General features: G+C 43.7%; 1 protein-coding gene across 1 annotated transcript in view; it reads left to right on the top strand.

Annotated features, from left to right (window-relative positions):
* The window catches only part of myo10 (myosin X), a 266652-nt gene that overhangs the window by 235627 nt on the left and 17804 nt on the right, over window positions 1-13221 (top strand). Inside the window, exons 24-28 of the mRNA XM_039003646.1 lie at window positions 4831-4870; window positions 5145-6146; window positions 6363-6483; window positions 7119-7362; window positions 9185-9280. Of these exons, the coding sequence (XP_038859574.1) occupies window positions 4831-4870; window positions 5145-6146; window positions 6363-6483; window positions 7119-7362; window positions 9185-9280 (1503 nt within the window). The remainder of the gene's footprint in view (window positions 1-4830; window positions 4871-5144; window positions 6147-6362; window positions 6484-7118; window positions 7363-9184; window positions 9281-13221) is intronic.

Below are 13221 nucleotides of genomic sequence, written 5' to 3'. Positions count from 1 at the left end.
GTGTGGAAGCGGGAAACCCAACTTCCTTCATGAGCAAAATCTTTTATATGAACTGTTTGGGCAGGAAAAGCTTGGTCCCATGCCGCTGATTAACATTGCTCACCGCACGAGTCCTATCCACAACGGAGCTCGGTGTATGATTGTACGAATCCACAGTTTTGACGTCTAATGGCAAATTGTTCGCCTCGCAGCAGAATTGGTGGCTTTGAAGAGGATCAGCATCTACCCAGACCTGAGTGCCGAACTGCTGAAACAGAGGGCGACCTACAACTAGGTGAGATCACAGATACGCAAGCTAAACCTGAGATGCGACTCATCTTGACTTTCCAGAATACAACACAAACGTTTTCCACTGCCAAGGAGGCTCAATAGTTCTTTGAGAAGCACATCAAGCCAACACACAAGGGGACGAGCCGACAGATCTGGGCTAACCCCAATTTGACTGGCTCAATATTCAGGTATGCTATCCCATGCACAATCCTGCCCTCACCATAAGACAATGAAGAGGACAACCCCTCAATTGGGTAAAATGAAAAAATATTATTTTTTATTATTATTGCTGAACATTGGACTTTGTTATTATTTTATTGCCTATGGTTCAGGACATTTAGACAATGATGACATCACATCAATTAATGAACAATGGACAATATTTTTGGGGGGTGACCAACTTATTTTGTTTTTTGAGGGGTTCAGATCACAGGCAATAATATTCTAAAAGTACATAGATCCAACCTCTCGGCGACCAGAGAAAACCCTCCCCATACCACCCCTTCCCTGTGGGTCTGAAAGCAAAGAAAGTTAAAAAAATATATAAAAATACCTATCCTATGCCTTCAGAAACCCCTTGACTTTTTCTACATTTTGTTGTGTCATTTTTGTCACTGGCCTACACATAGTGCTGTAAAGTACTTAAATACCTTAAAGTACTACTTAAGTTTTTTTTGTTGAGTATCTGTTCTTTACTTTACTATTTATATTTTTGACAACTTTTACTTCACTACATTCCTAAAGAACACTTTTTACTCCACACATTTTCCCTGAATGCTTTGCAGCACAGGACAATTGTCCAATTCACACACGTATCAAGAGAACATCCCTGGTCATCCCTACTGCCTCTGATCTGGTGGACTCACTAAACACAAATGCTTTATTTGTAGATGTGCATTGGGGGCCACAATCGGAGATGATATTCTCAGGATATCATCATAGTGCCGGAAGACCTGCTGGAACAGTGCCTCAGCGACCTGGATAGCGGTAGAGAGACCAGAGAGAGGGATGAAACGGCATGATTTAGAGAATCTGTCCACTATCAGCAAAAATGGTGGCAAAACCATCAGATCAGTGACAAAATCAATGGACAGATGTGACCAGAGACGCTGAGGCACGGGAATGGGAAGGAGTTTCCCTGCTGGAGTGTTCTGGGGGTATTTGGATTGGGCACATACGGAACAGAAGTTGACATAATGAGTGACGTCTTACGCCAAGGTGGGCCACCCATACTTTCCAGAGATGGACTGAATGGTGCAGGTGATACCTGGATGTCCAGAGACAACAGCTGTGTGCGACAAGGTCAACAGCCGATCCCTTATCCCCGTGGGAACGTATGTGCGCTCAGGAGGACAGGTAGAAGGTGCGGGTTCTCCCTCCAGGGCCTGGTGAATTTCCACATCTACATCCCAGAGCACAGGGGCTACAACTCGAGAGGGTGGAATTATGGGTGCACTGAAGACAGGAACCTCTCCCGATTCGTAGAGATGGGACAGGGCATCAGCTTTGTGTTTTTTTTCAAATCTGGTGAAGAAAAGGGCCCACCTTGCTTGGCGCGGGTTCAGTCATCTCGCTGTGCGTATGTACTCCAGGTTCCGATGGTCAGTGAGGATGAGAAATGCGCCCTTGGTGACCTCCAGCCAGTGTCTCCACTCCTCTAATGCCAACTTCACCCCCAGGAGCTCCCGATCGCCCACTTCATAGTTCCTCTCTGCAGTTGTTACTGCAAGTCTCCTGGAAAGACATTAAGACTGATCACGAGGATGTGTAAAACATGAAGACTGATCATGAGGATGTGTAAAACATGAAGACTGATCATGAGGATGTGTAAAACATGAAGACTGATCATGAGGATGTGTAAAACATGAAGTCTGATCATGAAGATGTGTACAACATGAAGTCTGATCATGAGGATGTGTAAAACATGAAGACTGATCATGAGGATGTGTGAAACATGAAGACTGATCATGAGGATGTGTAAAACATGAAGACTGATCATGAGGATGTGTAAAACATGAAGACTGATCATGAGGATGTGTAAAACATGAAGACTGATCATGAGGATGTGTAAAACATGAAGACTGATCATGAGGATGTGTAAAACATGAAGACTGATCATGAGGATGTGTAAAACATGAAGACTGATCATGAGGATGTGTAAAACATGAAGACTTATCATGAGGATGTGTAAAACATGAAGACTTATCATGAGGATGTGTAAAACATGAAGACTGATCCTGAGGATGTGTAAAACATGAAGACTGATCATGAGGATGTGTAAAACATGAAGACTGATCATGAGGATGTGTGAAACATGAAGACTGATCATGAGGATGTGTAAAACATGAAGACTGATCATGAGGATGTGTAAAACATGAAGACTGATCATTAGGATGTGTAACACATGAAGACTGATCATGAAGATGTGTAAAACATGAAGACTGATCATGAAGATGTGTAAAACATGAAGACTGATCATGAGGATGTGTAAAACATGAAGACTGATCACGAGGATGTGTAAAACATGAAGACTTACCATGAGGATGTGTAACCATGTTCATCTGTAAACAAAAAAGGGTACAGTAGACTGCTTTGTGTTTTGTTACACTCAGAGTCAATAATGAGGCATTGAGATGGGCTATTAGCAAAGATATGCAAAGTTTGAGGGGGGCTTGACTTGTAGACAGTCTAGTCGTGTATTGTTGTGTATGAGCACCTACAGTTGTGCTGTTGAGTAGACAAGCACTGCCAACCATAGAGTCAATCGGCTAGAAGCGTATACTAATTGCCACTCTCTCCCATGCCAAAGAACTGAATGCAAGGGACTGAAAGTTTGAGGAGCACTTGTCATGTAGACAAGTTTAGTTTAGTGTATTGGGGATAAATACCTTTGGCTGTGCTGGCATGTTTCCGAGTCAGATGATGTTGAGCTTGAGCTTATTCTCGGCTGAAGGCTTTCATCCAATGGGTCTACAGGCTCTGTACTACTGAAGCTGGTGTCAAGGTCGTCATCAGCAGCAGGGTTAGTCTGTAGGAAACACAGTAGTCAGTAATTAGCTGACATTTTACTACCTTGTCCCCATCAATACACACTCAAACAAGGTACTATATCCACCCACCCCCCTCATGTCAATAAATCATGCCTACTAACCTTCACACACAATACCCACCCCCAACAGACTTCAATCCATCACCCACACCATTCCCTTCTTACTAATACCTCCTTTTCTCCAATTTAGACTTCAAGTCTTGCATGAACAATCAACTAAGCCTCCATAATACAGAGAGAACTACAGTAGGAGTTGTATCCTACTTGTGAACACACCAGTGGCGTGTATTCATGAATGTCAAGGGAAGCCAGGCTTCCCCCCAAAAATGTAGCCAGAAAAGAAGAAATAAAATATTTGTGTTTTATAGTTTTCCTTCAATTCGCAAGAGGCTGAATGTATCTCACCGGAGAAAGCATCCGAGTGAGTAAAACGGCGCCCCTCTGTCTCAGTATGTGTAGCCCATCTATCTGACGCTGTCTGGTCAAAAAGAGTATGACCAAAGATTTGTATAACTATACTCTGTGAAGGGCGCATGTGCAATAACTCAATCCCCCATTGCATTTCTTCTAAAGAAAGCAATTTTTTGGGAACTTTGGCAAAGGCTAAAGTCTACAAAACTTAGTCCACTCTGTTCGTAACATATCCTAGTTATTGAGATTAAATGTTTAATCGATGAGAAAATGTGCAGAATGTTGGCCAAAATCCATCTTGCTCCATCTTCTCCCACTGCCGGCCACTGGGCTTCCTCTCATCACTATATTTGGTAGTGAGTGGAAACGCCAACTGGATGTGTCACATTTATACATCCGGTGAAATATCTGTCTCATTGTTCTATGTGTGGAATGACATTGTATGACATTGTTGCTGCCCATAGCATTGAATGCCAGGGAAGCCAGCGAGCATTTGGCCTGCCTTGATAAGAAAAAAGATAAAATAATAGCCAGCATTGAGCTAAACTGAGTGAGCTCAACTGTGAATGGTCCTGGTTCACCAAAAGAAAATGTCAAGGGAAGCCAATTTGGATTTGGCTTCACTCCTATCACATCGAATCAACAGAAATATGTCATTGCCAGAAACAACTTTAATTGTTGCTAACTAGCTAAAATTGTCCCTTTCCTAAATTAGCCATGGATGGAGATAAGGATTTGGACTTGTGGTTTTACTTAATTCTCCGTACTGACCAATTATTACAATGGTGATTCTGAACCAATGATAAATTCATACATTGTGCCCCTGGCCTGAGAGGATGGAAGTTCAATATGTAGCTAGCTGTTAACTATATAGCTAGCTCATCATTGCCCAAGAAAGGAAGTTAGGCTAGCGAGCAAGTTATAATACTGTTTATTTTGTTTATATATTATTTTACCTTTATTTTGTTAGGGAGTAATGTTTAGACCAAGGTTTCTTTTTCAAATGAGCCATGTAAATGCAAAAAATGCACACATGAAATACGTGGTAATATGTAACATGACATGATGTTGCTGTTTTCTGTGTGTTTTTTTTATTACAGGGAAAAGAAGAGGCTGGAGGCTGAATGGCTAGCACAATATGTAAGAGTATCTATTAATCGCATAACATTCATTTATGATTTGCTTCTAAATTGGGCTTTATAGTATCACCCCTTTCTCAATGCATGTTGCATGATTATGTCTTTCACTCTCGGTGCCTGTTGGATAAAACCGAGGTAAACATTTTGCCACTGCGCTTTGTGTTGTGCTATCTCTCTCTGTCTTAGTTGCCTTTTGCTTAATAGCTTGCTGACCACTCTCAGTACCAGTCTCTCTCGAAACATTAGTTTTTGCGCTCTCTTTTCTTTCTCCATAGGCAGAGAAAGCCAGGAAGGTTGAGGACCTCCATCAGGCCCAAGAGCTATACCTTCTGACTCAGACACAAACACAGAAAACTACACAGACACAAGAAGCAACATTGCCGGCAACCCAGGCAGTGCAGCAACAGCTGAATGAAATGGAGTCTTGCAAAATGTTCAAAGAGATCTCTACGGAGGAGTTTTCCGAAGAGGCGGTGCGGCCCGAGGACGCATCCCAGGACGCCTCGCAGGTGGAGGAGATCCTACGTCTGGAGCGGGAGATCCAAGAGCTTCAGCGGCAGAAGGAGCAGCAGGAGCTGTCCCTGACCGAGGCCTCCCTCCACCGACTGCAGACCCTCCGTGACCAGGAGCTGCAGCGCCTGGAGGACGAGGCGTGCAAGGCCGCCCAGCAGTTCTTGGAGTCGCTCAACTTCGACGAGATTGACGAGTGCGTGCGCAATATCGAGTGCTCGCTGGGCGTGGAAGAGGAGGAGAAGATAGGCGGAGAGAGGGACGAGGGCGAGGAGGAAGAGGTGGATGAAGGCTTTGGTGCCGATGATGAGGGATACAAGGACTCACCCAACCCCAGCGAGCACGGCCACTCAGACGGCCAGCGCACCAGTGGCATCCGCACCAGCGACGACTCATCCGAGGAGGACCCGTACGCTAATGACGGAATGCAGATCCCACTCCTGCCACCAAATACACTACTCCACCAGCCGCTGCCCCTGCCGCCGCTGTTCCAAGCCTGCCACAGCGCCTCCTCTGGCGGGGACTCGGTCTACTGCCACCCCCAGGTTTCGGAGGCCCACTCCGATGATCTGGTCGAGCTCATTCCTCCGGATGAAGACTCGGACTATGACCAGGACGACTATGACGAGGGCGCCATAGTGTCCAGTGGCAGCATGGCGTTCTCACAACCCTGCAAAGGGCAGTGGTCACCTGACTACCACGGCTCTGTGGGCACCTACAACAGTTCGGGGACCTATCGCTTCAGCTCGGAGGGGGCCCAATCATCGGTGGGTACCAGCAGTGGGTGACATCACAACCTAGTTCAGGGGTCGAAGCAATAATATGGTTAATGGTTTTCATCAGTAAAAGTGAAACCAATACATATTTTACTTATGATGTTGACATAATAACATGTTTATGTTAAACCTCAATATGTCTCTTATCGCAATATTTTTCGATATCTCTTTCTCTCTCTCTCTCTCTCTTTCCTTCTCTCTGCTCAGTTTGAGGACAGCGAGGACGATTTCAACAGGTTCGACATGGACGACGAGCTGTCCTACCGGCGAGACTCGGTCTACAGTTGTGTCACACTGCCATACTTTCACAGCTTCCTCCACATCAAAGGTAACACATTTTTGTTCTAGCCCAGCACTAACACAACTAATTGATAAACTCGTCATCAAACCCATGGTTAGTTGAATCAGGTGTTTGCTTTTCACTGAGTCACACTTTGCCATTATTACAATTTACCACTAGGTTACACTGCAGGCATTTGGGAAGAGCACGGCAGTGTTCCTCCATATTGGCAAAATGAGTGCATGGGGGTCTTTCCAACTCGCTGCTCACCATTATCCCTCTCTCTCCCTCTATCCACATCACACCATCTTTCTTAAGGGGTCAGAGGAGCAGCTACTTGTGCTTGTTGTGACTTTGTCCCTTCTCTCCCCTTCACTCTCACTTTCTTTCTCGCTCTATGTCCTTTCCTCTCTCATTCCCTGTCACTTGCCCTTACTCTTTAATATTGTATGAACACATCAAATGTTTTTTCATTGAAACTCAATCATTTGTTTCTGGTTTATATTCCAAGTTATTTTGTTCAAGAGTCAATGGGGAAATGGCATTAATTGAAATGACCGTTGAACTTTAATGGATGTTCATCTCTTTGACTGTGTTACAGCCACACGGTCTTACCTCTACACTTTCATTTAATAATTTCCTATGACTAACGTCTCCCCCTCTCTCTCCCTTCTCTACCCCAGGTGGCCTGATGAACACGTGGAAGCGGCGTTGGTGCGTGCTGAAGGACGAGACCTTCCTGTGGTTCCGCGCTAAGCAGGAGGCCCTGAAGCAGGGCTGGCTCCACAAGAAGGGTGGCGGCTCCTCGACGCTGTCACGCCGCAACTGGAAGCGCCGCTGGTTCGTCCTGCGCCAGAGCAAGCTCATGTACTTCGAGAAAGACGGCGAGGACAAGATGAAGGGCATGCTGGACATGCATGCAGCCAAGTAAGGAGTGAACTATATAAGGGCTATGTTAAAATGCATCCTTCCTGCTGCCATTCCTTGAGGTAATCAGTGTATTTGTATTTATTATGGATCCCCATTAGCTGCTGCCAAAGCAGCACCTACTCTTCCTGGGGTCCAGCAAAATTAAGGCAGTTAATACAATTTTAAAAACATTACAATACATTCACAGATTTCACAACACACTGTGTGCCCTCAGGCCCCTACTCCACCACTACCACATATCTACATTACTAAATCCATGTGTATGTATAGTGCGTGTGGGTGTGTGTGTGTGTGTGTCTGTGCCAATGTTTGTGTTATTTCACAGTCCCCACTGTTCCATAAGGTGTTTTATAAATCAAATTTTACTGCTTGCATCAGTTACTTGATGTGGAATAGAGTTCCATGTAGTCATGGCTCTATGTAGTACTGTGCACCTCCCATAGTCTGTTCTGGACTTGGGGACTGTGAAGAGACCTCTTGTGGCATGTCTTGTGGGGTATGCATGGGTGCCAGTAGTTCAGACAGACAGCTCGGTGCATTCAACATGTCAATAGCTCTCATAAATAAAAGTAGTGATGAAGTCCATATCTTCTCCACTTTCAGCCAGGAGAGATTTTATTTATTTATTTATTTCACCTTTATTTAACCAGGTAGGCAAGTTGAGAACAAGTTCTCATTTACAATTGCGACCTGGCATGCATTGATTGACATGCTTATTAATTATAGCTCTCTGTGTACATCCAAGGGCCAGACGTGTTGCCGTGTTCTGAGCCAATTGCAATTTTCCTAAGTCCTTTTTTGTGGCACCTGACCACACGACTGAACAGGAGTCAAGGTGCAACAAAACTAGGGCCTGTAGGACCTGCCTTGTTGATAGTGTTGTTAAGAAGTCAGAGCATCGCTTTATTATAGACAGACTTCTCCCCATCTTAGCTACTACTGCATCAGTATGTTTGACCATGACAGTTAACAATCTAGGGTTACTCCAAGCAGTTTAGTCATCTCAACTTGCAAATTTTCCACATTATTTATTACTTATTCCTTGCCACCCACTCTGAAACTATCTGCAGCTCTTTGTTGAGTGTTGCAGTCATTTCAGTCGCTGTAGTAGCTGCTGTGTATAGTGTTGAGTCATCCACATACATATAGACACTCTGGCTTTACTCAAAGGCAGTGGCATGTCATTAGTAAAGATGGAAAAAAGCAAGGGGCCTAAACAGCTACCTTGGGGATTTCCTGCTTCTACCTGGATTATGTTTGAGAGGCTTCCATTAAAGAACACCCCCTGTGTTCTGTTAGACAAGTAACTCTTTGTCCACATTATAGCAGAGGTGTAAAGCCATAACACATATGTTTTTCCAGCAGCAGACTATGATCAATAATGTCAAAAGCTGCACTGAAGTCTGACAAGACAGCCCTCACAATCATTTTATCATCAATTTGTCTCAGCCAGTCATCAGTCATTTGTGTACGTGCTGTGCTTGTTGAGTGTCCTTCCCTATAAGCATGCTGACATTCTGTTGTCAATGTGTTTACTGTGAAATAGAATTGTATCTGGTCAAACACCAATTTTTCCAGTGATCTTACTTGACATGTTTATTGACACAGTGAAAACCTTGCTCCTATCAAATCATGTTAGATCAGTGATTTCCTCAAAGATCGGAGGAAGGAAGGATACATTTTAGAGTATTTAAATAAAAGAAAATATTATACAAAGCTGTCTTTCTTAATGCCTATCTGGCTAGTTTGGGGTTTCGTCTCTAGTTTTTATATCTGAAGAGAGGGAACTGATCTAGATTGATGTACTTCTATCTTGCAGAGAGATTGTGGACAACACAGGCAAGGAGAACGGAATCGACATCATCATGCCAGAGCGCACCTACCACCTTATTGCTGAGACCGCTGAGGATGCCAGGCAAGTCTTGTGTGTGTGTGTGTGTGTGTGTGCGTGTGTGTGTGTGTGTGTGTGTGTGTGTGTGTGTGTGTGTGTGTGTGTGTGTGTGTGTGTGTGTGTGTGTGTGTGTGTGTGTGTGTGTGTGTGTGTGTGTGTGTGTGTGTGTGTGTGTGTGTACATGTGCATGGTCATCTACTAGGATCAGTTATTGACCAAGTAGAGACCAAGCCATTCAGCTGTCCATATCAAAACAAATGAAATCAAGCTTTATTTATACAGCACATTTCAGACATGGAATGCAACGCAATGTTCTTCACAGGAAAAAATTATAATAAAAAACAATGAAAACAAAAGCTGAAATATTTACTACACAACAAACTTAAGATAAAAACAAAATAATTATAAAAACTGAATGACTAAAAACCACCCTAAGGAAGAGCAAAGCTAAAAAGTTTTGTTTTAAGGTCTCTTTTAAATACGTCCACAGTTTCAGCCCCCCTCAGGTTCTCTAGCAGGCTATTTCAGAGGCTGGGGGCATAATAACTAAAGGCTGCCTTTTCATGCCTATTGGTCCTAGGGTTTGGGATAGTTAAAAGGCCAGACGACCTGAGGGACCTACTGGGTACATAATGTAAAAGCATGTCTGACATGTATTGGGGTGCACAATCGTGGAGTGATTTAAAAACCAATAGAAAAATCTTAAAACTAATTATAAAACTCACAGGCAGCCAGTGCAGAGACCTTTAAAACCGGTGTAATGTATGCTCTCCATCTGATCTTGGTCTGTACCCGTGCTGCAGCATGCTGTATATTTTGCAGTTGACCAATGGCTTTCTTGGGAAGACCAGACAGGAGGGCGTTACAACAGTCACGCCTGCTTGTAATAAAAGCATGGATGAGTCTCTCTGTATCACCCTGAGAGAGAAACAGCCGCACCATGGCAATGTTCCTCTTGTGATAAAAAGCTTTTTTGGTCAAATTCCTAATGTATGAATGGAAATTTATTTCAGAATCTAAAAATAACACCTTGGTTTTTTTACCTGGTGTTTTATCTTTATTGCCCGTGAATAAAATGTGCAGCCAGATTCTCTCTCTGTGCTTTGGCTCCAACAATAATTACTTCGGTCTTGTCTTGATTCAGCTGAAGGAAGTTGTGAGCCATCTAAGTATTTAAATCACGAATACAGTCTAATAATTTATCCGTAGAGCTAAAATCCTCTGGTGACACAGAAACGTTAAGTTGTGTATCATCTGGGTAGCAGTCAAAATCAATGTTGTGCTTTCTGATAACGCTGCCAAGGGGTAACATATATAAACTGAACAGTACCAGACCCAAAATCTAACCTTGTTTTCTCTGAGTTATGTTCACCAAGGTTGACAAAAAACTCTCAACCGGTTAAATAGGTCCTAAACCAATTTAGAACTGGATCGGAGAGGCCAAACCACCTCTCCAGTCTGTCCAGAAGGACATCATGGTCAACAGTGTTGAATGTAGCACTTAAATCCAAGAGTACAAGGACAGAGAGCTGTTTGGCATCTGTGTTGGCTCTAAGATCATTTACCACTTTTACTAAGTGTAACGGGCTTCCTCCTTCTCTTCATCCGAAGAGGAGTAGCAAGGATTGGACCAAAGTGCAGCGGGGTGTGAATTCATAATGATTTATTTAACAAGACAAAGACGAAACGAAATACACTTTAACAAACTACAAAACAACAAACGACGTAGACGCACCTGAACATAGGAACTTACATGACACGAAGAACGCATGAAACAGGAACAGACTACATAAACCGAACGAACGAACAAACAAACCGAAACAGTCCCGTGTGGCGTAACATACAGACACTGACACAGGAGACAACCACCCACAACAAACAATGTGAAACAACCTACCTTAATATGGCTCTCAATCAGAGGAAACGCCAAACACCTGCCTCTAATTGAGAGCCATACCAGGCAACCCATTAACCCAACATAGAAAACACATAACATAGACTACCCACCCAAACTCACGCCCTGACCAATTAAACACATACCAAACAACAGAAAACAGGTCAGGAACGTTACACTAAGGCTGTCTCTGTGCTGTGGTGTGAATGAACATCAGATTGGAATAAAACATTTTTAATTACAGTTGGCACTTAAAAAATAATTTTGCTGTTTGAAAACCAATTTCTCCAGAATTTTGCATAAAGAATGGAAGGTTGGAGATTCTCCGAAACTCGCTAACTCTAGATTACTTTTCTTCAGAAGGGGTTTCACCATAGCAGTTTTTAATACTGTCAATTTGTTTACTGTAAAATAGCATTGTATCTGGTCAAACACTATTTTTTCCCGAAGTTTACTAAGGGTTGGTATCAGGCTGATTGGTCGGCTATTTGAGCCAGTAAAGGGGGCTTTACTATTCTTGGGTAGCGGAATGACTTTAGCTTCCCTCCAGGCCTGAGGGCACACGCTCTCTAGTAGGCTTAAATTGGTTGTTGTCCTTGATGATCTTTTTGGCCTTCCTGTGACATTGGGTGCTGTAGGTGTCATGGAGGGCAGGTACTTTGCCCCCGGTGATGCCTTGTGCAGACTGCACCACCCTCTGGAGAGACTTGCGGATGAGGGCAGTGCAGTTGCCATACCAGGCTGTGATACAGCCCAACAGGACGCTTTCGATTGAGCATCTGTAAAAGTTTGTCAGAGTTTTGGGTGACAAGCCAACATTTCTTCAGCCTCCTGAGTTTGAAGAGGCGCTGTTGCGTCTTCCTGTTGGGACGGTATGCAAACTGAAGTGGGTCTAGGGTGGCCGGTAAGGTGGCGATGATATGATCCTTGACTAGCCTCTCAAAGCACTTCATGATGACAGAAGTGAGTGCTACGGGGCGGTAGTCATTTAGTTCAGTTATCTTTGCCTTCTTGGGTACAGGAACAATGGTAGCTATCGTGAAGCATATGGCGACAACAGACTGGGATATGGAGCGATTAAATGTGTCCATAAACACACCAGCCAGCTGGTCTGTGCATGCTCTGAGGACGCGGTTAGGGATGCCATCTGGGCCAGCGCCCTTGCGAGGGTTAACAAGTTTAAATGTTTTACTCACGTCAGCCACTGAGAAGGAGAGGGGGTGGGGGCCGCAGTCTTTGTTAGCAAGCCACGACGGTGGCACTATATTATCCTCAAAGTGGGTAAAGAAGGTGTTTAGTTTGTCTGGAAGCATGACGTCGGTATTCGTGATGTGGCTGTTTTTGTTTTTGTAGTCTGTAATTTCCTATAGACCCTGCCACATACGTCTCGTGTCTGAGCTGTTGAATTGCGACTCCACCTTGTCCCTGTACCGGCATTTCACTTGTTTGATTGCCTTGCGGAGGGAAAAACGACACTGTTTATATTCAGCCGTATTTCCAGACCTCTTGCCATGGTTAAATGCGATGGTTCGCACTTTCAGTTTTGTGTGAATGCCGCCATCCCTCCATGGTTTCTGGTTAGGGTAGGTTTTAATAGTCACAGTGGGTACGACATAGGGCCTTTGCGTGGTAGGCACAAATAATCAAACTTCTCATCAGGTCTTGCTGGACTGATACCCAGCCTAATGTTGGTTATATTATCTCTGAAATATGCCGCAAACTCATAACATTTAGATTTGGAGGAAAGTTCACATAGGTTTGAGGGGGTAGGATTTATCAGGCCATCAGTGGTAGAGAAGGGTACTCTCAAATTATTCTGGATCGTAGTGATCAAGTTAGAAAAATTTGCCCATCTGACATTTTAATTGCCTTGTTATATATGTCAAGTTGATCTCTCAGAATATCCTAATGGACCTGCAGTTTTGACTTTCTCCACTTCCGCTCTGCCTTTCTGCATTTCTCTTTAATTGATTTGTTTCCTTGTTCATCCAAGTTTGAATGTGACCTTTATCAACTTTACTGGAGCATTGGCATCAATGGTTGCCCTTAATTTGCTATTAAAGTTATCAAC

The sequence above is a fragment of the Salvelinus namaycush genome, chromosome 11, assembly GCF_016432855.1.
Source record: "Salvelinus namaycush isolate Seneca chromosome 11, SaNama_1.0, whole genome shotgun sequence".
Lineage (NCBI taxonomy): Eukaryota > Metazoa > Chordata > Actinopteri > Salmoniformes > Salmonidae > Salvelinus > Salvelinus namaycush.
This window is presented reverse-complemented; position numbering and strand designations above follow the sequence as displayed.